Genomic DNA, 24,049 nt, shown 5'->3' on the forward strand with positions numbered 1-24,049 from the left:
TTTCCTGATGGGTGAGACTATGGCAAACCTGGTTGGTTTTCAGGTCTGCAAATGCTTGTAGCCACATCTGTGTTGCTATTTTTTTTGTGGTATGGTCAAATAATTCACAACAATGAGTGGTGCATCTAAATCACAAGCAATGCTGAGGCTGTGGTGTGTGCAATAGAGGCGGGCACTCTCTAATCCATTTTTGCCCCTTCTGCTCCTCCTTCCTTTAATGATCTTCCCTGCGCACACAACAGATTATCAGAAAGGAGATGAATAGGAATAGCAAAACACCTACAATTTTCACTGATATGGATAGCAGAACAGCATCTGGTATTAACTTTGCTGCCTCTTTAAAAAAAAACTCTCCACGAGTCATCTCTTTTTTTTCAAATATTAAATGCTTCTTTATAGCTCTCATGCAATTGTATGAAGCATTGGAATTTTTATTTTGTGTACATTTCTTGCTCAAATTTAAAGTAATAATTAGGGAAATGCTCTGGATTGCACGCTCCCCTCAATCCACACAAACATTGAACATGTGAACAAGGAGAATAAACAGGCTGTTTGGCCCCGCAAGCAAAAGTCAGTCATAAAGTTATAGACCCAGAAACAGACCCTTCAGTGCAACTAGTAGATGCCAACAATAATCCCAAACTTAACTAGCCACATCTGCCTGCACTTGGCCCATCTCCCTCCAACATTTCTTATTCGTATCCTTATCAAAATATCTTGTAAACATTGTAACTATCCACATCCGCCACTTCATCTGGAAGTTCATTTCACATATGAACCACGCGCAGTATTAAAAAAAATTCCCCCTCGTGTCTTCTTTAAACCTCTCCCCTCTCTCACCTTAAAAATATGTCCCCTAGTCTTGAAATGCACCCCTCCCACCCCAGGGAAAAGGCACCACCATTCACCTTATCTGTACCCCTCATGATTTTACAAACCTCTATAAGGTCATCCGTCAGCCTTCTGTGCTGCAGTTTTAAAATTCCCAGCCTGTCCTTATAACTCACTGTCCATTCCCAGCAACATCCTGGTAAATCTCTTCTGAACCCCCTCCTGCTTGATAATATCCTTCCTATAAAAGGGCGACTAGAACTACACACAGTACTCAAGAAGAGGCCTCACCAACATCCTGTGCAATCCCTACATAGCCCCTTGCTCTGCCACTTAGAAAGGTCAAGTTCTGATAAGTCCTGATTGAACCCCTAAGACCATGTTCTGATCTTCTCCCGAAATCAGACACAAACAATTTGTGCTTGTATTTTCACTTCAGAAATACAAATACTATCAAACTTGCATCTTGCTGCAAGAAGACACTTTATTTTTGAAGCTTTTGTCTAGCGCTCATCAGGACAATTCATAGAAATACCAAAATCAAGGGAAAAGTACAAACATATATGAGAGGAGAATGCTAATGGTTAATAAGTGGACGCTACTTGGTAGAGCAACTATAATGAAGGTTGCAGCAGTTAGATGATGACTGACAGTTAACTGCAAGCTTAGTCGAGACTAAGAGCTTTGACAATTTTTTTCAGTGATATTCGATAAATGTACTGTAGACCTATCAATAGTACAAACATATAAACAGATGAATAAGGAACAACAGGAGGTCACTTGCCAATCCCCAAAGAGTCTGCTCATCATAAGATCATAATTGACCTGTTTACTTCCAGTTCCCACCTATCCTGAAAACCTTCAAGGCCCTTTCTTATAAATAAATTACCTCGGTTATAAAGATAGATGCTCCGCTGTTGAGGAAAATGGTTCCAAAGATTCAAGATCATGAGAGAAAAAAAAAATTGTCCTTGTATTGGTCTGAAATGGGCTACCGCATACTTTCAGGCAATGATTCCACCCCAACCCCCCCCCCCAACAAGAGGAAGCATCCTTTCCATATTCAACCTTATGAAGAAGACTGCTAATGATCTTGTGTTTCAATCAAGACAGCTCTTACTCTACTAACCAAAGGTACTGGTCTAGCTTGTTCAACTTCTCCTCAAAAGACAACCTCCCAATTAGTGTTCATTGTACATCATTCTCTGCATGATGCAGTGATGACTTTGATAATTTATGGCACTTTGTAGGTAACTTGCTTTGCATTGCAATGATACTGTGATAGCGTGACATTACAGAGGAATGTTATTCTATGAGCAATTAAACCCTATTGAATACTCACTGAAAAGGAGCTAATTCATGGGCGTTGGCACCAGTTTATTTTTACATTAAGCGATACATTCCATTGTATCTTTAGATAATTATGCTGTTCTGCTTTGGTTGGCAATAATTACAAACCATTTTGTCCAGAATTATCTCCAAAGGATGCATTACTAAAAGGATTGAATTTTGAGTAATATAATTTTAAATGTGCACAGTTGGTGTTTGCAATTTTCTTGCTGGTTGGGTACATGTATCAAAGGCTTTCCAACAGATGCTGGTGAAGACAGACGTCAGTGCCAAAACGGTTCATTGCATCTTGCATAACCTGCAGCATGGAGAGAAACCTTTTTACTCAAGTGTAGACTGCATGCAATTTTTAAGGGTGTGTATCTGATGTTGCCATCCTTTAACTTGACAAAACACGTTTTATAAGATGGGAGTTTTGAAATCTCCTTTTTGCTTTACTCAGTCTCTCAAGTTGGCCCCAGCTGCGAGATTTTGCACCTTCTGACCATCAGGATTCTAGGAACACAGCACACAATACACACACCATACCAGTGAACGTTTCTCACAGAGACATTACTTGGTAGAAGTAAAGAAATATCCTGTTCATGCAGCGTATGCAGAGTCAGAATTATTGCATGTTCTGAAACCCTAAAGGGGGCTTGCAGGGATAAATGCTTAGAGGATGTTCGCCCTTTGTGAGGCTATCAAGTTAAAAATAAAGGGTCACCCATTTAAGACAAATTGAGGAGAATTTTTGCCTTACAGAGGATGTTAGTGTTCTGAATCCTCTTTCCCTGTGAGCATTGGAGGTTGGATCCCTGAGCATATGTGAGACTGATTCAAACAGATTTTCAATAGAGGGATTTGAGAGAAATATCAAGACTGGTGAAGGGGATCAGTCAGGAAAATTGAGTTACGACACTGATCAGATGAGCCTTGGGCAGAGCAGTTTCAAGGAACTAAATGGCAACTGCTCCTGTTTTTTACCATCTTCCAATCAATGTAAGTAACCGTCAGCTCATACTGATGAAGCTTTATTATATGGTTCTTATGTTTCTGATTCAGCTCTGCTCTAAACAGGTTGATGGTTACCCATTCAAGCTACAAAGAATGGTTGCCGTTTAAAATGTGACCTGGTATATTTGATCACCTCTGAAACAAATGTATTAGTCTATAGACTGAAATGCATTTATACACAATATATACCTTTTGTGATCATTAAAATAAAAACAAGAGAGTCAATCAACTCCAAATATCAATTCTGTTCCTCTCCGCATAGATGCTGCTGGACCTGCTGAGTTTTTCCAGAAAGTTCTGTTTTAATTTCAGATCTCCAGCATCCACAGTATTTTGTTTCTATTAAATTTAACCCCCCCCCCCCCCCCCCCCACAAATGTCTGGCTAAACCCATCACTGGCTCAGTCACCAACAGTCATTTCTGAACTCTGCCACTTAGCACTTCCCTATCCATGGTAGGCAATACCTTCCTGGGTTAGATTTGACCATTAGAGTCTGGTTGATTGAGAGTTTGACTATGAGTGTTAGAGTTCCAAGTGTGGATGCACAGTGAGCAGTCACTGCCAGTGTGGTGCATGTTGCTGTTTCAGATATCAGCCATTGTGTGTCTGAGTGAGATGAATGTAGTCGACTTCAAAGAAATGAAACCCATGAAAAGCAATATAACACTATGACAAGTCAACCTCAGGGGTAACGATTCAGACGAGAGCGTATTGATCTGGCAAGTACGTCAATGATTTTCATCAAAAATGGCTGAAAACTGAAGGGATGCAGAAGCAGCACAAAGGAAAGGATCAATGTATAACTCAATGTCATTTATTTCTACATCTCGATGGGAAGTTTTATAAACAGCTTCATTTATTAGGTTAATATTATGGGTCTCCTATAGGGCAGGGTTTTGAAGGATTAAAAGCAGCAGAGATGTTCTTTTGCAAATGACGGTCAAGCAATTGTTGCCTGTTCTGAAGTATGGTCCACTGAACCAGAAATATTGACTCTGCTTTCTGTCCACAGATGCAGCAAGCCCTGCTGAGGGTTTTTCCAGCAATTCCTGTTTTAGTTTCTAACTTTTCAATATCCACAGTTCTTTTGGTTTTTTTTCCTGAAAAAACAAGTTTTTGCTGCTTGTATTTTGGACACTATGTGGATGTTGGACTTTCCACACTTGTGACAGATGCCTTATTGATTTGAGTCCTTTGAGATAACCCCAACAATCTGTTGAATGTGAATAGAGTTTAACTTGGGATCCTGTGCTACTATTCATAAATGTCGTGTCAGGGGGTGGAGAGGGCTGGGGGGTGTGATGGTGGTGGTGGTCGCATTTGTTTCCATCATTCTGAAGCACACCTAACAAAGCACAACCAGATCCATCTGGAAGCAGAATGCCTCAAAAGCACTTCTAAGAACTACCTCCTCCAGTAAGTTGGGTATCTGGATTGTGATTACCGGGATGTTTTGAGGTCACCTGTCGTCTACTTTCAGCTGAATTTTGAATGTTTTTGTCACCGATGTGAAATTATTGAAAATGATTTGGGCTTCAGTTGCCCATTTTTGATGTGGTTGGCTGCATCGTTGCTGGGTTGTTTTGTAGGAATTATGTTAGAAGTTGCCTGCCCAGAATCAAGGGATGGTGGCTGCCAGAGGACTCGAGACGTTGGACTGAGATGCCCAGTTTTGGATCGGCAGGTTTTCAGCGGTGGGAGCCCGTTGTGTGCGGAAATGGAATGCACAGCCATGTGCTTGTCTTGCTTCTTCTTTCTCGGCCCACCATTTCCACCCCCCACCCACCACCCTCGCTCACAATCGAGTCACTGAACCTCCAACTGCCTCTGCCTTGATGGATCGGGGGTGCCATGCTAAGCAGTTGGCAGCTTTTTCCTCCCAGTCAGTGGTACCAATGTCTCCATGCTTTAAGGTAACAACTTGCGTATACTTATTCCTTTCCTATTAGTTGCACGTTGAGAATCGGCCATACAGCTGCAAAGAGGAGAGAACCTGCCCAGGTTTCCAGCTGTTGGATGAAATGGACTGCCCGTGACAGCTGGTTCTTAGGCACACGGTTGCAAAGTTGGTCAACACAGCTTCATGGATGATGCACCTATTGGTCTAGTGATCCTCCCTCCTGTTTGATCCCTAGGGTTTCGTGTAGGCACCATTTGGTGTAAGCTCTCAAGGGACTTAATGTGATGTCAGTGACTAGGACTTGCTGCAGTAAGAGGGTGGTCAACACAACAGTTTGCAGACCATTACCTACACAGGCTGAGGTCCTGCCTTCTCAGTCATTTCCCTCACCTGTGGCACGGTGACCCTCAGGATAAACCACCATCAGTTGTCTCTCTGAAATGAAAGAGCAACTCTATGGCCTTCTGGGCCAATGGTGACTGTACATGACCTACTAGATCATTACCGTTGTTAGCTTTCAGAGATTCGTGTTGTCAAAGGCACTCTGTGTTGCATTTTGAAGACAACACTGGCACTGTTTGACTTGAGACCAGACTTTTCTTTCATCGACGGTAGTCCTTTGTGAGGGGCAGGGTGGGGGGGGGCGCTGCTGAGTTGTGGGACGTGCTGCATATACTCCCGAGCCAGCTCATCGTTGAGGATGGTGTGCGGGATGCCTGCACGACATTAGTTGAGGACCTACAGCGTGGTGCTGTTTAAAAATGGGGCAGGCACTATATTCAAGGAGTTGAAAAGGTCGAGCGTGTCATGTTGAAGGGTGAGCTGTCACACAGCAGTCATCCACAAACTACGACCATGGGTGTCCATGGGAGAGGGGTGTGTTGTTTTTGCCCTGAAGCAATCAAGGTTAAAGAGCTTCTGATCCATACGATACAGGATGCTGACACTGGATGGTGGGTCTCCCTGAGTGAGGAATTGATACAAGATGTCGATACTGCGTGGTAGGTAATCCTGAATCGGCTGGATGAGGATCTGCGGGTAGATAATAACCAAGGTTAGTGGTGGGGGCGTACCCCGTGTGTGCATTAAAGGTCCTGGTGTTGGATTGTCCATTGAGCATTGCAACAACCACATTGACATGCAGGAGTCTGAGGACACTGACACACTTCAGCAGGTAACTAAGCTACTGGAGGACCATCTGCAGGGCTTCACAATCCAGAGACTCCAAGCACCTTGGTCAGCTTGATGAAGACCAGGTGCAGTCTTCAATGATGCTCCTGATTGCTTACTCCCAGTCAGTCCTCAATCCTGGAGTCCATCCAGAGCCACAAGGTCTTTGGTGGCACCTTCACCCACAACCTGGCCCCTAACTCTCATCAGGAAACTGGCCACACATGAGGAGAAATGACACAATGGCTGAAATTCTCCGGTGCAATGCCATTTCATTTGAGTATTGGGACCATTTTTTGAGCCACAAACTTTGTGTCAGAGGGGAGCCCTCTAGAGTGATCCAAAAGCCATTTAGCAGCTGTAATTTTGCATCCTATCCAGTTGGATGTGGCAGGCTGTGGGCAGGAGGGCCACTCTGGAGTAATATGGAGAGTGAGAGCATGAATCTATCAGATGGGAGTGGAAAAGTTGGAGGTGCAATGAGTTTCAGCTCAGTAGCAGCAGGTCACATGCCAGCCTGCTGCAATGGTGAGCCTCTGCCCACCCTCAAACCATAGTTTATCAATCTGCAAGAAGACTCAAGCCACTGGGTTGACCCACAGTACACTCACCTTCTCTAAACTAATGAGTCATGCATGACATGGGAATAGTCGACTCTACAGAAACTGGAATGTCACTAGAAAATCTAACTGTGTAATCAATGATCTGGTTCTGATGGAGGGTCATAGACTTGAAATGTTAACTCCGTTTGCCTCTTCACAGATGCTGCCACGCCCACTGAGTACTTTTTGTTTCCAACGTCCACAGTAGTTTGCTTTTGTATGCGGTTATTTGAATGAGTTGCTGCCTGTTGAGTTACTCTCAGTGCCCCAGTGCTGTCCACAATGTGGGTGCTAAATCAAAATGGAGCTGAACTGCCCTGAACGGGCTTTGTGTGCAAACTGATCGTTCGGAAAACACGGGTGATTTACCGGTGATGGTTGATGAATGAAAACCTGCCACTCTTGTTTGGGGAAAGAGAAAACAATAAAAAGGCACCCCGCACCCAGGCATCCTTAGAGAGCAAGCACTGACCACTGATGTGAGGCTTTCCATGGTCTACAGACACCACAGGAGACAGAACTCAGCATCAACCCTGGGGAAAACCTGATTTTTGGTTTGATTTGTTTTATAGTTTTTGCTGTAGTTCACGTGCCTCTTCAGAAGGTACCAGAGATCTGGGAGTTTAAGCTCGCGATTCTTTGAAATTTACATCACAGGTAGTCAGGGTGGTTAAGAAGGCATTTAGCATGCTTGCCTTCATTACTGAGACCATTGAGTATAGAAGTTGGGCATCATGCTGGGGTTGTACAGCACCTTGGTGAGGCCTCTTCTGGAATACTGTGTGCAGTTGTCATCATCCTGATACAAGAAGGACATTATTAAGTTGGAGAGGGCTCAGAAAAGAAATTACCGGGATGTTGCCGGGAATGGAGGATTTGAGATTTCATAGTGGACTGGAAAGACTGGGACTTTTCTCACTGGGGCATAGGAGACTGAGGGGCGACCTTTATTGTGGTTTATAACGTCATAAGGGGCATAGATAAGGTGAATGACAAGGGTCTCTTCCCTAGGGTGGGGGAATTCAAAACCAGGGGATATCTTTTTAAAGTGAGACGAAAAAGATTTTAAAAGGACATGAGGGACAACTCTTACATGCAGAGAGTGGTTTGTGTGTTGAATGAACTGTCAGAGAAAGTGGTGGATGCAGGTACAGTTACAGTGTTCAAAGTTCATGAATAGGAAATGTTGGGAGGGATATGGGCCAAGTGCAGGCAAGTGGGACTAGTTTAGTTTGGGAACATGTTTGGCATGGACTGGTCGGACAGAAGGACCTGTTATCCTGCCATATGACTCTATGACTCCTACTTATCCAAGTGTATAAAAAAAGCACTGATTCCCCGTTCTGGGATTATTTATTTTGATTATTTGATCATCTATCTATCTTTTTAAAAGATGATAAGTAGCTCTTTAATTGAGTTATTGATAGGGTGTAAAATAGAACTGCTGTGACATGTGTACTGGGAGGTAAGAGGCAGGGATTTGTAATGCCATTCTCTTTTTTAAAAAAAACCTACAATTGGGAAAAGGAGTTTTCCAGATTCATCCTTCTCTATCTGGCTTGGAAACCATTCAACAAGCTTGCCATTTTAGTCAAAGCTAGTAATTTGAATATTGGTCAAACAGTGAGGCAGATCTGATGAGATACTGATCTGTACAGAAGCAGAATTGTTACTCAATGCAAAAATATTGTTTACAGAAGAACAAATAGCTGTTAACTGTGGTAGAATCGAGGTGGTGTCTCATAATAACATACATTATATTCTTTAATGAGGAGAAGCATGAATATTGCACAATCTACTGTATGAAAGTCAGCAACATTCCAGGGTGCAATACGGTGAGCATGTCTGCTCTGTAATGCACACACAGATCTAATCCGTCACTGCACTGTACAGTGTTAATCAATTCTCAAAAGTAAGTACTGCCCTCCCAGTTGCGTTTGAAGACTTCGGATTAAGAAATCAGTTTTATCAATGCAAATACACTCAGCTGGTCGTGTGCAATTATGCTTTATCTTGTCTGTGGGGTTTTGCATATACGTATAAATTACAACACCCTGAGAGACTGGCTTCTTATTCTAGAAGTAAATGTATGAAAGTACAGCTATTGTTCTTCTGTAAATGATTCCAGTTCAACAGCAAAGTTAAAATTTCCTACATTTCCTGTCATTATACAGTAGTCAGTGTCCCATGGCAGTTGCAAATAGCTAAAAGCAAATAGGCCGAGGCATAACTGAAGAACGGGATACAGATGGAATTCAATTCCCTTCCCCATCCCACCACCCAATTTTTTAAACTAAATTCCTTTGGCCATGTTTGTGCTTCAAGCTGACTTTATAGATTTCTCACACAAGAGTCTGGCTCTCCTGCCAATGTTGACACTCTAGTAGCAGAGGGTATAATTAACACACGATATGTTTACATGGGCAGTTTGCCTTCTGTATGTGGATATAGAATTTATAATGAAAATGGCTAATAGCAGGGTGTGGACAAATGTAAGTGATTTAATAATTACCAGCTCATCTCCCAAGGCATTACACACGAGAAGTCAAGAACCAAGTATGGCCTTCATGGTAAAATGGAACAAGAGAGAGGGGAATTGAATGCTCAGGATAGGCAAAAGAAAATTCAGCTCACTCTTTAATTCAAATTCATTTTTATTAAAAATGCCAGTGCCTTTTTATTCCTATTTATGATGAAAGTGACCTTGTAAACTTGTCATGCTGCAGTTACACTGTCTAGCCATTGTTGATACTGTAACAGCTTCAATATTGGGAGGAAAACCTGCTGCTTGACAGATCTATCCTGAGGTTTTTCATTGTTTGCATGGCCATGGGAAAGTATAATAACAAAAATTGCCAACTGCACCGAGATGTAAGATCATTAACATTAGGAGAAAGTAGCTGTGTGTCGAGTGAAATAGTTCCAGTAAGTTACTGTGTTGGCACCTGTCCAACAAAGAGTAAAAGTTGACCAGTTTGCTGAAAGCAGGTTGATCTAATCTGGCCAATTAGCACCCCATCAGCAATGAGTGACGTTGTTGACAGTGCTGTGGAGCTGCTGTAATTCACTGTTAACCTGCTTCCCGGTGTTAAGTTTGGCTTCTGTCCAATTCACACTGCTGTGAAGTTACTTTCAGGCTCAGTCCAAGCATGGACAAAAGCACTGAATTCCAGAGGTGAAGTGAGAGTCAGCATTTGACTGTACACCAAGGATCCCTAGCAGAGTGGAAGTCAGTGGGAACGGGGGATAGGAGAGTCTCCACTGGTCAGAACTGGGGATGTTTACTGATGATTGCTCAGTATTCATTTCCAGTCACTACTCTTTAGCTGTTGTGCAGCAAGATTTGGGTAATAATGATTAGGGTCTGCCTGACAAGTGACAAAGATTCATGCAATGTCTGTGCAGGACAATGGCCATCCCAACAAGAAAGAGTCTAGCAGTCTTTCCTTGATATCTAGCGGCATTACAGATCCATTACTGTCAACACGCTGCAGATTACCATTGACCAGAAAATTATTTCAGTTAGCCACGATTTCTATGACTGCAAGAGGAGGACAGAATCCACAAATTCTGCAGCGAGCAGCAGATCTTCTGACTCCCAAATCATGTCCATGGTCTACAAGGAACAAGTCAGGAGTGTGAATATCCCCACTTGCCTGGATGGGTGCAGTTCCAACAACATTCAAGAAGCTTGATAACATTCAATAGCAGTCTACTTGATTGAAACCCCATCCATTACCTACACCATTCACTCCCTCCACCTCTGATGCACGGTGGCAGCAATGTATACCTTCGTCAGGAAGAAGCAGCAACACATCAAGGTTTGCAGACCACTTTGAAGAACACCTCCGCTCGGTTCGCAATAAACAACTGCACCTCCCAGTCGTGAACCATTTCCACTCCCCCTCCCATTCTTTAGATGACATGTCCATCATGGGCCTCCTGCAGTGCCACAATGATGCCCCGAAGGTTGCAGGAACAGCAACTCATATTCCACTTGGGAACCCTGCAGCCCAATGGTATCAATGTGGACTTCACCAGCTTCAAAATCTCCCCTCCCCCCACCGCATCCCAAAACCAGCCCAGTTCGTCCCCTCCCCCCACTGCACCACACAACCAGCCCAGCTCTTCCCCTCCACCCATTGCATCCCAAAACCAGTCCATCCTGTCTCTGCCTCCCTATCCTGTTCTTCCTCTCACCAATCCCTTCCTCCTACCCCAAGCCACACCTCCATTTCCTACCTACTAACCACATCCCACCTCCTTGACCTGTCCGTCTTCCCTGGACTGACCTATCCCCTCCCTACCTCCCCACCTATACTCTCCTCTCCACCTATCTTCTTTTCTCTCCATCTTCGGTCCGCCTCCCCACACTCCCTATTTATTCCAGAACCCTCAGCCTATTCCCCTCTCTGATGAAGGGTCTAGGCCCGAAACATCAGCTTTTGTGCTCCTGAGATGCTGCTTGGCCTGCTGTTTTCATCCAGCCTCACATTTTATTATCTTGGATTCTCCAGCATCTGCAGTTCCCATTATCACTAACACATCAAGGTTTGTGTGTTAGTGCTGTCCAAGCCACCACCTTTTTTTTATTTAAATCCGGGATTGTAGGCTTCACTGGCTGGCCAGAACTTCTTATACACCTCTAATTATCCTGGAGAAGATGGTCGTGAGTTGTCTTCTGGTACCACTCTAGTCAGTAGGTTCACCCACAATGCTGTTTGGCAGGGATTTTGTCCTAGTGACAATGAAGGACGATCAATATCTGTTCCAAAGAAGAGTCATAATGTTAACTCTGTTTGACTCTCTGCATGTGCTGCCAGACCTGTTGAGTTTCTCCAGCACTTTCTGTTTTTATTTCAAAGTCCGGATGGTGAGTGCCCGCATCCCATAAACCAATTTTAGACAGACGAATGGGCCACTTGTTACGTTGCTCATTTGTGTCATGGAATGTAGATTTTTACAGGAATTAGGTTAATTAGGCAATAAAGGGGCCCGTTATTAGGGTCACTGATTTAGAAGATGATGGAAGTTGATGGTGAAGAATGCAAATTCCATTCTTATTTAAATCTGTCCTGTGATTTTGCTAGTGCTTTGGTGTCCATCATTCAATGAAAGTTGTAAATTCATGAGTTCTAGCTTTTTACACACAAAAAAACTGTTACCATTCTCTGATTTTTCTAACCAGTGGCATATTTAAAGCTGCAAGGCAATGTACAAGATGTAAAAACCCAAAGAACTGTGGGTGCTGTAAATCAGGAACAAAATAAAAGTTGCTGGAAAAGCTCAGCAGGTCTGGCAGCATCTGTGAAGGAGAAAACAAAGTTGACATTTTGGGTCCAGTAACTCTTCATCAGAACTGATGGTAGCTGGGAAATTGTCATTTTACATGCAGAAAATAGGAATATAGGCTTAGTTTCTTCAGAGTTCCCTCCTAAGGCAATCCTGACATCTTGAGAATTAGTCAGGTGAATGTCTGCTGTCCTCCCTGTATGAAAAGGATATCCTTCCTTTGGTGAAGACACTAAAACTGTAGCCGGTATTCCAGGTGCTGCCTTACTAAGGGTCATACAAGTGCAACATTACAGACACGGTTTGGGTCGCACTGCATTTGTGTGTCAATAGTGAAGGGCAAGAGCAAGTCAGGGGCCTGACCTTCTTGACACTTGAGATTGTGCCTTTCTAAGGGATTTCTGTAAACATCCATTGTGATGTGTTGTGTTGATGTCTGAGTGTGTTGGTCTATTTTGCCTTCACCTTGGCTTCTCATAGCTAAAAGGAAACATTGACATCAAAGAAAGTACGATGTCAGCTGGACCTCTTAAAGTTCAACTCAATTACTTTTTATTTGAGATACAAATTTATTGAGGGAAATGTACTTTCCCACCCGTCTCTGTCTGGCAGCTCTTAACAGTTAGAAATGTTCCATTCTTGCTGCTTTATACAACATGGGAAATCATACTTCAAGTCAATAAGACGCTGCAATTTCTTCTCTCTCACACATCCCCGTGAGCAGAACTACACAACAGAAGTATTGAATTTAAATTTGACCTGGAGAAAACTTTCAAAAATTTTCTTCCAGCTGTTCTCCATATGAGTTTTTGAAAATGTTTGAGCAGAAACTGCAAAAGAAAAATATTCCTTTAGTACAACCTGATTGTCAGGCAACTTGATACACTTGAGAATTCAGGTGCATTGCCCATGCTCAGACTGCACAATCCAAATACAACACTAGAGACAGATCTGAACGGAGCTACAAGGCCTAAAAACCTCTTCGGAGAGGCCGAGAGTTTAATTAACAGTCACCAAAGACAACTTGTGACTCTGTTAAACAGGTCAGTGTGAAATAGGCCATTACTTCAACTTTTACAAAGCAACTCAGATGTTTGAATTGGTATTTGGTTGCTAGTGTCAGAATAGTTTGTTTATAAAATAAATTTTAAAATTTGGATACAAGAATTTGCAACACGGAGAGGTCAGAAGAGTGATAATGATGTAGCAGGATGCCTAATTTTACGTACACACATGAAAAATGTGTAATGTAATGATTCTCAGCAGAGCAGAATGCTACCTAGCAAAGACTGAAATATGAAATAGTGTGAAAGAATTGCAATAACCTCCAAGGGAAATGGTTAATTCTGCAGCAGTTGCAGTCCTAGTAATTCAGTTCTGCTTTTGTTTTGTATTCCAGCACCTCGAGAGTGTGAGGAGGATGAATTTCACTGCCAGAATGGTTACTGTATACGCAGTCTGTGGCACTGTGATGGAGACAATGACTGTGGAGACAACAGTGATGAACAGTGTGGTGAGTTCAATTCTATTTCTGGTCAACCACTTCTTGAACAGAGCATAATGTCAAGCTTCTGCTGCAGAAAGCCTAAGTTTAAATCATGACCACATCTTTGCATAATGGCATCAGAGATAATGGGAACTGTAGATGCTGGAGAATCCAAGATAACAAAGTGTGAAGCTGGATGAACACAGCAGGCCAAGCAGCATCTCAGGAGCACAAAAGCTGACATTTCAGGCCTAGACCCTTCATCGTGAAGGGTCTAGGCCCGAATCGTCAGCTTTTGTGCTCCTGAGATGGTGCTTGGCCTGCTGTGTTCATCCAGCTTCACACTTTATTATCTTTGCCTAATGGAATTGGTAAGAGCAATCAATTGTTTAACTCTGTGTCCAATTTTGTGAAAAACACTGACCTATTGACCAATTGTTCTTCAGCATTGCTGATGCATTTTTTTTTTGTTGCCTTTTTGCTTTCCTGTTGCAGACATGAGGAAATGTTCCGACAAAGAATTTCGTTGCAATGATGGTAGTTGCATTGCAGAACACTGGTATTGTGATGGAGACACAGATTGTAAAGATGGTTCAGATGAAGAAGGCTGTCGTAAGTGTTCCTTTGGGAATAAAGTGCAGTTGGCGTTAACTATAGGACATATTTTTAAATCTATACTTGCATGAGGTACTTGCTTTTACCTATACATTTTTTTTAATTGGCTTGTGGGATGTGAACATTGCTGGCTGGGTCAACATTTATTGTCTGCCCCAAGTTGGCCTTGAGAAGGTGATGATCAGCTGCCTGTTTGAACCGCTTCAGTCCATGGGCTGTATGTTGACCCACAATGTCATTAGAGAGGGAATTCCAATGTTTTGACCCAGAAAAACTGAGTGACATATCTTCAAGTCAGGATGGTGAGTGGCTTGGAGGGGATCTTGGTGTTCCCATGTATCTGTTGCCCTTATCCTTCTAGATGGAAGTGATCATGGAGTTGGAAGGTGCTGTCTAAGGGGCTTTGGTGAATTTCTGCCATGCATCTTGTAGATGGCAAACACTGTTGCTACTCAGTGTCCGTGGTGGAGGCAATGGATGCTTGTGGATGTGGCTGTAATCAAGACAGCTATTTTGTCCTGGATGGTATCAAGCTTCTTGAGTGTTGTTGGAGCTACACGCATTCAGGCTGATTATGCAAGTTGGACCTATGAGCCACCTTCCGAACATAACAAACTGGAACAGAAGCAAGTCATCTCTGATCCCAAGAGACTCCCTAGAAAAAAGAATTCACTGCGATGCTGCCCAACAGCAAGTTATGGCCTTCAGTTAACTGACAAAAAGTCATGCCACAAAGTATGCATTGAAATAGTCCAGTGTTTCAACCGAAGATCTAAATGGCTGGTGAATCTTTTATACTTACCTTTGTATTATTTTGTTTGGCATTGTGCATAACATTCCTAAGTATTTTTAGTGAGAAGTTCCTGGACATGAAACTTGATGGTGGCACAACTTGCTCTCAGTAGAAAATAAAGTTTACTTCTGAATATGCCTTTTTTTGGAATTGAAATCACAAGAAACCAGATCACAACATCTTTGGATGTATGTCGTAAAATAGTCAAGTGTCTTTATGATAAAGACTTTCTGTACCAAGCAGGAAAAACTGAAGTTGTGAAGGAGAGAGTCATTATACTCTGCAATTTCTCAAACAAGACCATGCTGCAGGCAATTCCTTTTCAAAGCTCTACCTTGCACCCAATGCCAATTTGGTAGGGTGTTTAAAAACTGGACAGAGTTAAATTTTTGACACAGTGCTCAATTTTTTTAAAATGGACTTCATTTCCATTCAGTTATCAGGTTAGTTAATGTTCCGTTTTCTCTTCAAGGTAGCAAGTAGAAATGCATCAAGTAAATTTATTCATTTCACTGGTTCATCACTCTTTTAAAGTCAACCTTTATACCAGGATTAATGTGATTGCTCTCTTTTTGGTAAAATTACACTTGGACGAAAATCAAAAATGTTGAAATACTTGTGTACTTGGAGCTAAAATGAACTTAATTTCTGGCTGCTGGAAGCTGTCTATAAGTCATTAGGCTAATGAGGACATCAAAAGAGTGGGAATCTAAGCCCAGTGGGGTCTCCAGCTCAGAGCAAAATCAGCATTTCTTTGATCGAAAAGATAAAGGCCCCATTGTACAGATAGTGAGCAGTCGTATTATGAGTGAGAATAGTTCTGTCTCTTTGGACTGTTTACAACATGCAGGGAAAATAATCTTAATTTATCTTGACTAAATTTGCAACAATGAAACCAGCTCTGGAAAAAGCTCAATCACAGGTCATCACCACCATTAAACTAATTTTGTTCAATTTGGATGAAATTCAATATTTTCAACACAAGTTACAGCTCCTGGTAGTTAACAGATGATAGATGTTATGGGTATGTAGATTTTATGCTATAATGCCCTGTCTGTGTGCAACAAACCAAACCGCAAGGATCTCAATGAAGCTCTTTTACAATTTGCTTAACACACCCAATGGCAAAACACTCAATTCTAATGGAAGTGATTACAACACAGTATGATAGTGACTAGAATTCAAAACTATTTCATTGGATGTAAACTATCGTAGGACATCCTCAGGACATGAAAGGCACTGTCTAAATCCAATCTCATGTAAGTTTCGATTGGGAGTTCGATTTGAGTCCTAATACAGTAAGCAATCTATTAAAGAGTAAAAACAGATTTATGAAATTTGTAATTTACCCATAACTATCGGGAATGTTGAATACCAGGGATGTAAGTACAAGTGCAGGTGTATCCCATGGACCAAATATTCTTCTGACCATTAATGAGAATGAAATGTGGTACAGATTCTCATTGCATTAAGTTTGGAATATTCTCCCTGTCACTTTACCCCTCCGTTGTAAAACTCTCCTTAAATGTTACCTCAGGAGGCTAAGAAAATTTGGTGTGTCCATAAAGACACTTAGAAATTTTTATAGATCCTATCTGGACGCATCACAGTGTGGTATGGCAACTTCTCCTCCCAAGACCCACAAGTAACTGCAGAGAGTTATGGACTCAGCCCAGCCCATTATGCAAACCAGCCTTCCATCCATCGACTCTGTCTATGCTTCCCACTGCCTCGGGAAAGCAACCAAAATAATCAAAGGCCCTTCCCGCCTCAGTTATACTTTCTTCCACCCTCTTCTGTCGAGCAGAAGATATAAAAGTTTGAATACACTTACAAACAGATTCAACAGTAGCTGCTTCCCTGTTGAGTTATCAGGCTTCTGAATGATCCTCTTAAATGTCAGTGTTGATCTCTCTCTAGAGTTGTAACAATGTACCCTGCATTCTGTTACCCTGATGCACTCCCACAGTGCAATCTGACTGTAAAGCATGTAAGACAACTTTTTCACTGTATCTCAGTGCACGTGACAGTAATAAACAAAGTAATATCAAATCAAATCCTCGACTAACCAGTGAGGTGCCTGCCCTGATGCAATATCGCTGCCTTCCTACCAACACAAGCCTGGCCAATCATGAGTAGAATTGTACTGGCAGCTCTGGCCTTGCTACTATTTGACCAGATTCTTCTGAAGGCAACTTTGAAAATGTGGATCCTACTGGAGAGACCATTCAGCAGCTGGGTGGAGACTTTACTGATGTACTGGTTAACACCACTGTATCAGCACCTTGATCGTCCACAAGATCAAAATCTCCACCTTTTGGGAATTCTCCATCAACGTGATGGGTAGTAGTTCTCGTTATATTAGAACCAGTTGGCCCCTAGGACCAGTAGAGATAATATGTCATTGAGACACCTCTATTTCTATGTGGGACTGCAGGAGTCCCTATGAAATTTTGGGACGGAGAATCCAACCATGTTGTGTTTAGCACAGCCAGCACGTGGAACAGTGGCAGGAGAAACAGTCAGCTTCCCAGGATACAGAACTTCCCTTTGGGATCACGCACATGTAAACCATACTTTCTGTTGCTTCTGTCAAGAAAATAAGGTTATACAATAGGGTTAATCAATCACAATGTGATCAGGGAACCTCAAGAATATTTCCCTTTGTGGGGGAGTTCAAAATAAAGAACAGCAATTAACAATGAAAGGATTCTCTTTTCAGATAGAGATCAAGGTTTTTTTTGCTTGGCGGGTTGTCAAACTGTGGAATCCTCTTCCCCAGAAAGTAGTGAAGGCTGTGTTATTGAATTTATTTATGGCTGAGTTTGATAGATTTTTGATAGACAAAGGAGTTGATATGTGCAGTCAGTCAGGAGTGTGGGGTTCATACCATAGCAGATCCGCCATGATCCTGTTGATTGGCAGACCAGGTCAGAAGACCTGGCTGACCGAACCCAGCTCTTGAATCCTGTGTTTCTGTGAACCCTCCATGTGCCTCAGTTTGCAGAGAGATCATATCCTTTCAATCAATATCAACGTTGGTATAGAACTAAGTGACAGGATGGAGCAAGTAATGATTAATGATTATCATTTCAGCTGGAGCATCATTTACGGTAGAATTTTCCCGGGATCAATATTGGGATCATTGCTTTTGTTAATGTTGGCTCACAGAGAATTGTACCTGGTGACAGAACAGATATGTAATTAAAAATCTCTAGCCATAAAGTGTTCTTGGATTTCATGGATTTTTATGTATGGTCTGAACGCTGCATGAAATTGGTAGTGAAGATGATACTGACGATGACACCTTGCAGATCTGCCATGATCCTATTGATTGGCAGACTATTATTTGGATAATTTGGTTTTTGATCCCTCGAAACAACAACTAAACATATACATGCTCAGATCATTGAAGGTGGTAGTTCAGCGCAGAGAGGGAGGTAAGTAAAGCGTACAATATTCTTGGCTTTATGAATAGGGGCATAGAGTACAGGAGCAAGAAGGTGAAGTTTGTCCTCGTACATGACTCTTGTTAGACTTCAACAGGCGTATTATGTACAGATCCGTACGAAAGGACAGTTGCGAATGCATTGGAGAGGGTGCGGAAACAGTTTGCAAGAATGGTTTCAGGGATGAGGAACTGCAGTTACGAGGATAAGATGAAGAAATTGAGACTGTTCTCCTTGAAGAGAAGGCTAAGAGGAAATTTGATAGAGGTCCTGACCCAATCAGTGAGAGTAGGTGACAACATCTCCACCACGGTAATGTTTAACACCAGCACCCTGCAAGGCTGCGTACTCGGCCCCGCACTATACTCCGGATACACTTGTAACTGAGGGATCAAATTTTGTCCTGACTCCATCTACAAATTCGCTGATGACACCACCATGTAGGTTGGATCTTTAATTAATGACAAGAAAGAATACTGGAAAAAGAGAGTGGTTGGTGGCATAGTGTAAAGACAACAATCTTTCCCTCAATGTCAGCAAAATGAAAGAGCTTGTGATTGACTTCAGGAAGGGGAGTGGAGGGCACGCTGCTGTCTGCAACAATGGGGCTGAGGTGGAGACGGTCGAGAACATCAAGTTTCTGGGAGTAATGATCACCGACAATCTGCCCTGGGCCACCCATATCAATGCAACGGTCAAGAAAGCACAACAAGGTATCTGTTTCCTCAGGATGCTAAGGAAATTTGGCATGTCGTTGAAGAATCTTAAGAATGTTTATTGATGGACCATAGAAAGCATTATATCCAGATACACCATGGCTAGGTACAGCAACTGCTCTGCCCAGGACTATAGGAAACTGCAGAAAGCTGTGAATACAGCCCAATCCATCATGCAAGCCAACCTTCCATCCATTGACTCCATCTATATTTCTTGCTGCCTTAGAAAGGCAGCCAACGAAATCGAAGAACCCTCCCACTCCAATTATAGTCTCTTCCAACCTCCTCTTTTAGGCAGAAGATACAAAAACTTAAACACATGTACCAACAGATTCAAAGCTTCTTCCCTGTTGTTACTAGGTTTCTGAATGGACCTTTCAAATTTTAAATGTATTGTTGAGCTCACTGTTTGTGCACCTTCTCTGCGGCTGTAACTGTAACATTGTATTCCTTGCTCTGTTCTATTACCCTTAGGCGCTTTGTAAGGTATGATCTACCTGTAAGGTAAATGCGACACGCTCTTAACAGACTAAGGGGGCTGCTCTCTCAGAGAGAAAGAGAAGATCGGTGGTGGCTTAACCTAAAGTCAGGAAAGGGGAAAGGTTGAGTATAACAGCCCTTTGTGGTAATGTCAGCTGGTGTAGAACTTGAACCCATGTTTTTGGTGTTACTCTGCATCACAGACCAACAATCCAGCCAATGAGCTAAGCCAATCCCCACTAAATCTAAACTCATCCCACTTTCCAACTCTAGGCCCATACCTTACATGTCAAGACATTACTGACTGAGTCACATCTCCATGAAGAAATGTCTTGAGGTCAGTTTCGAATACAATATCCTTTCTGAATATCCTTTATGAATTCCAACCAGAAACCGCCTGGGATTCCACTGTGAGAGGTACAATATATCAGCAGCTTGTGGAAAGATCTATTGCAAAACGCGAAAAACAAACACTGGTAGCATTTTTGCATCATTGCTCATGTTTTAATGATTAACAAGAATTAATGATCCCATCAGCTATTTACGAACATTACGTATTACAAGGGCAGTGGCAGGTCAATGAGTAGCTCCTTGCACGCACTTTAATGTCAGAAGATCAAGCAGCGATAATTAGCTGTCTCTTGCTTTGCTATGGAAATAGAGCAATTCATTAGTGAAACGCTCCATTTTATCTCAATTTATTTTAATTCTATAAATAGGCCACAGCAAATTTACAAGGATACAATATCAACTCCATATTTTAAGAATATGGTTGTCTCTCTTTCACTCGCCTTTGTCAATTTTCTCTTTAACTTGTTTGTTTATTTCTTTTAGTTTTCTGATCCTTTCTCACTCCTAGTCATTCGCTTTACTAGCTGTAGATGGGAGTGCTACTAACATTGTTCATGAGAGAAAGTGTGAGAGACAGCCAGGGAATGGTGGAAGGAGAGGGGGCAGAGACGAATAGATTTTCTGAGTGCTTTCAGGTCACATCTCTTTACTGTAACTTCAAGCTCTGTAGTTTCAAAGGAGAGTTTACTGTTTGAAGGCTAGCAGACTCCTTGTCTTTCTCCATAGTATTCTGTTGTTCTTTGTCATTTCACAGAGAAAACATCAGAGTCGGCAAAACTAGGTTTCATCGGATTCCAGAATAGTTAGAGCACAGAAGGCCAGTTTTTTTTTAAATACACTATTCATTCATGGAATGTGGATGTTGCTGGTTAGGCCAGCATTCATTGCTCGTCCCCAATTGTCCAGAGAGCACTTAAGAACCCACCATGTAGCTGTGGCTCTGGAGTCACATGTATTCCAAACCAGATAAGAATGGAGCTTCTTTCACTAAAGGGTGTTTGTGAACCAGATGGGTTTTTGTGATAATTGATTCACGATCATCATTTAGAGTCCTAATTCCAGATTTTCATTGAATTCAAATTCCACCATCTGCTGAGGTGGCATTCAAACCTGGATCTCCAGAACATTACCTGGTTTTCTAAATTCTCTGAATTAACAGTATAGCAATAATACGAGTTGGCTATAGCCTCCCATAGTTAGCCCAGCCTGTCTGCTTTGACGTCTGAATGAGCACCTCCCATTCACTGTCTTCTCCACATAAAGTCGTGCAATTTCTCCCTTTTCAGATCATCATCCAGTTTTGAATGTTTTTGAGCCTGTTTCCAGCCCACTCTAGGGCATTATGTTTCAGGTCTTAACACCACTGCTACACTGAATAAGTTACTCCTCAAGTCTCCAAGTGAAAAAGCAGTGATGGGAAGTGTCATCTTTAGTCAAGAGAGTGTGAGTGCGTGATCTTACACTTGAAACAAACCAAACATTGGAGAGTTAACATAACGGAACAGTGCTTTATGGTGTTATGGTCAGTGAATTTGCAGCTGGCTTATTTTGCTTGATTTGATGTGCAGGCAGCATTTGTTTGAGTTTTTTTTGATCACTAGATAGGTAGGATAGAACAAGGAAGCACAACATATTTTAAGAGGACCTCACTGCTAGAACGGGCGCAGCTTTCACCAATAGCTAAGCAAACGTCAATGGAGTAGTTGACACCAGACAAACGTTAAGTTCAAAGCCCTCATATGAAGGGGGAAAGCACAGAATATTCTTGTTTCTGGTGTGCAGGTGGTTTGCTGAGGGCTTGGAGTTTGTGCAGGTCAATAACAGTTTTCATTAGAGCTGCATTTTATGCATTCCTTTTGATACAATGCAGCTGTCAGTTGAGACAGTGTTGTAAAATTGTTCACAGGGGAGCAGGCTTATTTTCCAAACTTCAAAGAATTCTTGTCACACCAATTCTCACCTATGGACATCTGTCAAACCTGCTTCCGTGCTGTTTCCCTAAGGATGATCAGCAAGGGCTGCTTTCTATGACAGTAGCCACAGTGCTGAGTTCAGGCCTCAGCTGGAGTGATTTGTTCTGAAATGAATTGATCCTTTATTTTTGCATCGGAAATATGTGGATTTGATGCAGCGGAAAAGCCTCTTATCTCCCTTTGCGGGCCAACAAGATGAAAGCTACTGTTTGCGAGTTTGTCAGGCTACTCACATTGCATTGGTACGTTTTTATCTGTTGAGGTTTTATTAGTGTTTGATTTAATACAGGCCTTGGGCAGGGGTGGGTAATTTGTGAATCACTCAACGTACACCGCCAAACATTTGGTACCCATCGGCTGCTGTCAGTAAATCATGTAATTGTAGGCTTGAGTAGAAACCAACACCCCAGAATTCAAGAAAACCTGTGATCAACAAGAACAACACATTTGTTAAGACTTTGATAATTGTTAACTGCAGGAAAATTAAATTTGTAACAACTGATTTTGTGTGGGAAAGAATTTAATACTGCTTACGAGCTGTCATTGACCAGTTTTAACCTGGAGAACAATGAAACCAAGAATCAAAAAGACTAAAACTGAGTTATTTATAATTGTTTTTCAGTGCTTCTCCAGTCTAACACTAATATTCAAAAATCCTAATGCCTACAGCCTGCCCCGAGCTCTGGTGGTGACTTCAGGGACCAGGGTATAATGTAAATATAGTAAGCCATTTTCCATGATCAATTCTACATTGATTTTTAGAACCATTGAATCATAGAATTTTACAGTACTGAAGAGGCCATTTGGCCTATCTGTATCTGTGATTTTAATCAGATTATTTCCATAATTTTATCCCTGAATATTAATTAAAGCACTCACTGTTGTTACTGTGTACAAACTAATAGATTAATCATGAAAGCATTAACACTTTTGGGATGGTTTGTCTGGAACCAAATAATTCCTTTCAGATAATGTCATTTGTAGAATGAATCCATTTAAAAATAAACTGTCAGAAACTGTTTTAGCATGAAAGGAAGAAATGAAACAATTCATGTGTTTCTTTAATATATGTATATATAGTGCAGGAGGTGGAATATCCTCAAATATATATTCTCAGAAAACAAGGACATCAGCATTATTTAAAATATGAATACTTACAGCAATGGAATAATGGATGTCCTGTGATATACACTTAAGATATAGAGGGAGATTTTGTCTTCATTTCCAGCTCTGACTAATGATAAACATAAAAAAGGGAGGAAGAAAGACTTGAATATCTCACCATTAAGCTTGTCCATTTTGCTTAAGATAAACTTTGGTAAAATGAAGCAACATTTCATTAGCTTGAAACAAAATGAATGTTCTGTTGACTTGAAGGATTTTCCTCATTGGTCACACATTAAGAGTTGTTTTATACTGCGCTCAGTGTTAAAGGGTTTGATTACATTTTGTGCTCTGTTAGACAACCATTAACTGAATTTACAGTGCATTTCATCAGTCTTGCATTCACAGTTTGACAGGAAGTTGAGTGTATTCTTCTTAACAGAAACCCCAAGTCAATGAGTCCAAAAATTTGCTGCAAACTTGTTTGGTCTGAGGCAGCTGTTTCTGTTTTGAGTCCAAGTGTTGAGGAGGTTTGTATTAAATAATTTTAGCCACAGTGCTTAAGGCAACTGATCCTACTGCCTCGTGGACTGATGGGTGTTTAATATGGGAAAGTGACGATTGTGGCATGTTTAACGAAAAGACGATTTTCAGATCATGCGGTAGCATTTTAATATCAGAAGAAAATGATCAACGTTTGCTCTACGTGTGCCAATTAACTGAAAGATTTTACACCATGTCCTGTCACCAGGAGGAACTGGTCAATAAGTGGTGTGGTGAAAATGGTTTAATCTCTCTTTCATCTTAGTTTAGAAGAATGAACAGGGGTTTGGCTCTGTGGCTGCCAGGAGGATGGCTTCCTGATTCAGGAATAAAAGCAATCTCCCGCTTAAGATGGAGATGACAATTTTTATTTTCTGAGTGGCAATGGTCTGTGGG

The 24,049-nt window shown here is 41.7% G+C and overlaps 1 protein-coding gene across 5 annotated transcripts in view; it reads left to right on the forward strand.

The window, feature by feature from the left end:
* lrp4 (low density lipoprotein receptor-related protein 4) overlaps nt 1-24,049 on the forward strand; it is a 377,362-nt gene that overhangs the window by 242,629 nt on the left and 110,684 nt on the right. For all 5 annotated transcript variants that reach the window (XM_048545554.2, XM_048545552.2, XM_048545551.2 and 2 more), the window contains 2 exons: nt 13,543-13,656; nt 14,125-14,241. In XM_048545554.2, coding sequence (XP_048401511.1) covers nt 13,543-13,656; nt 14,125-14,241 — 231 coding nt within the window. The remainder of the gene's footprint in view (nt 1-13,542; nt 13,657-14,124; nt 14,242-24,049) is intronic.

This window comes from Stegostoma tigrinum, chromosome 17 (genome assembly GCF_030684315.1).
Source record: "Stegostoma tigrinum isolate sSteTig4 chromosome 17, sSteTig4.hap1, whole genome shotgun sequence".
In the NCBI taxonomy this organism is placed as follows: domain Eukaryota; kingdom Metazoa; phylum Chordata; class Chondrichthyes; order Orectolobiformes; family Stegostomatidae; genus Stegostoma; species Stegostoma tigrinum.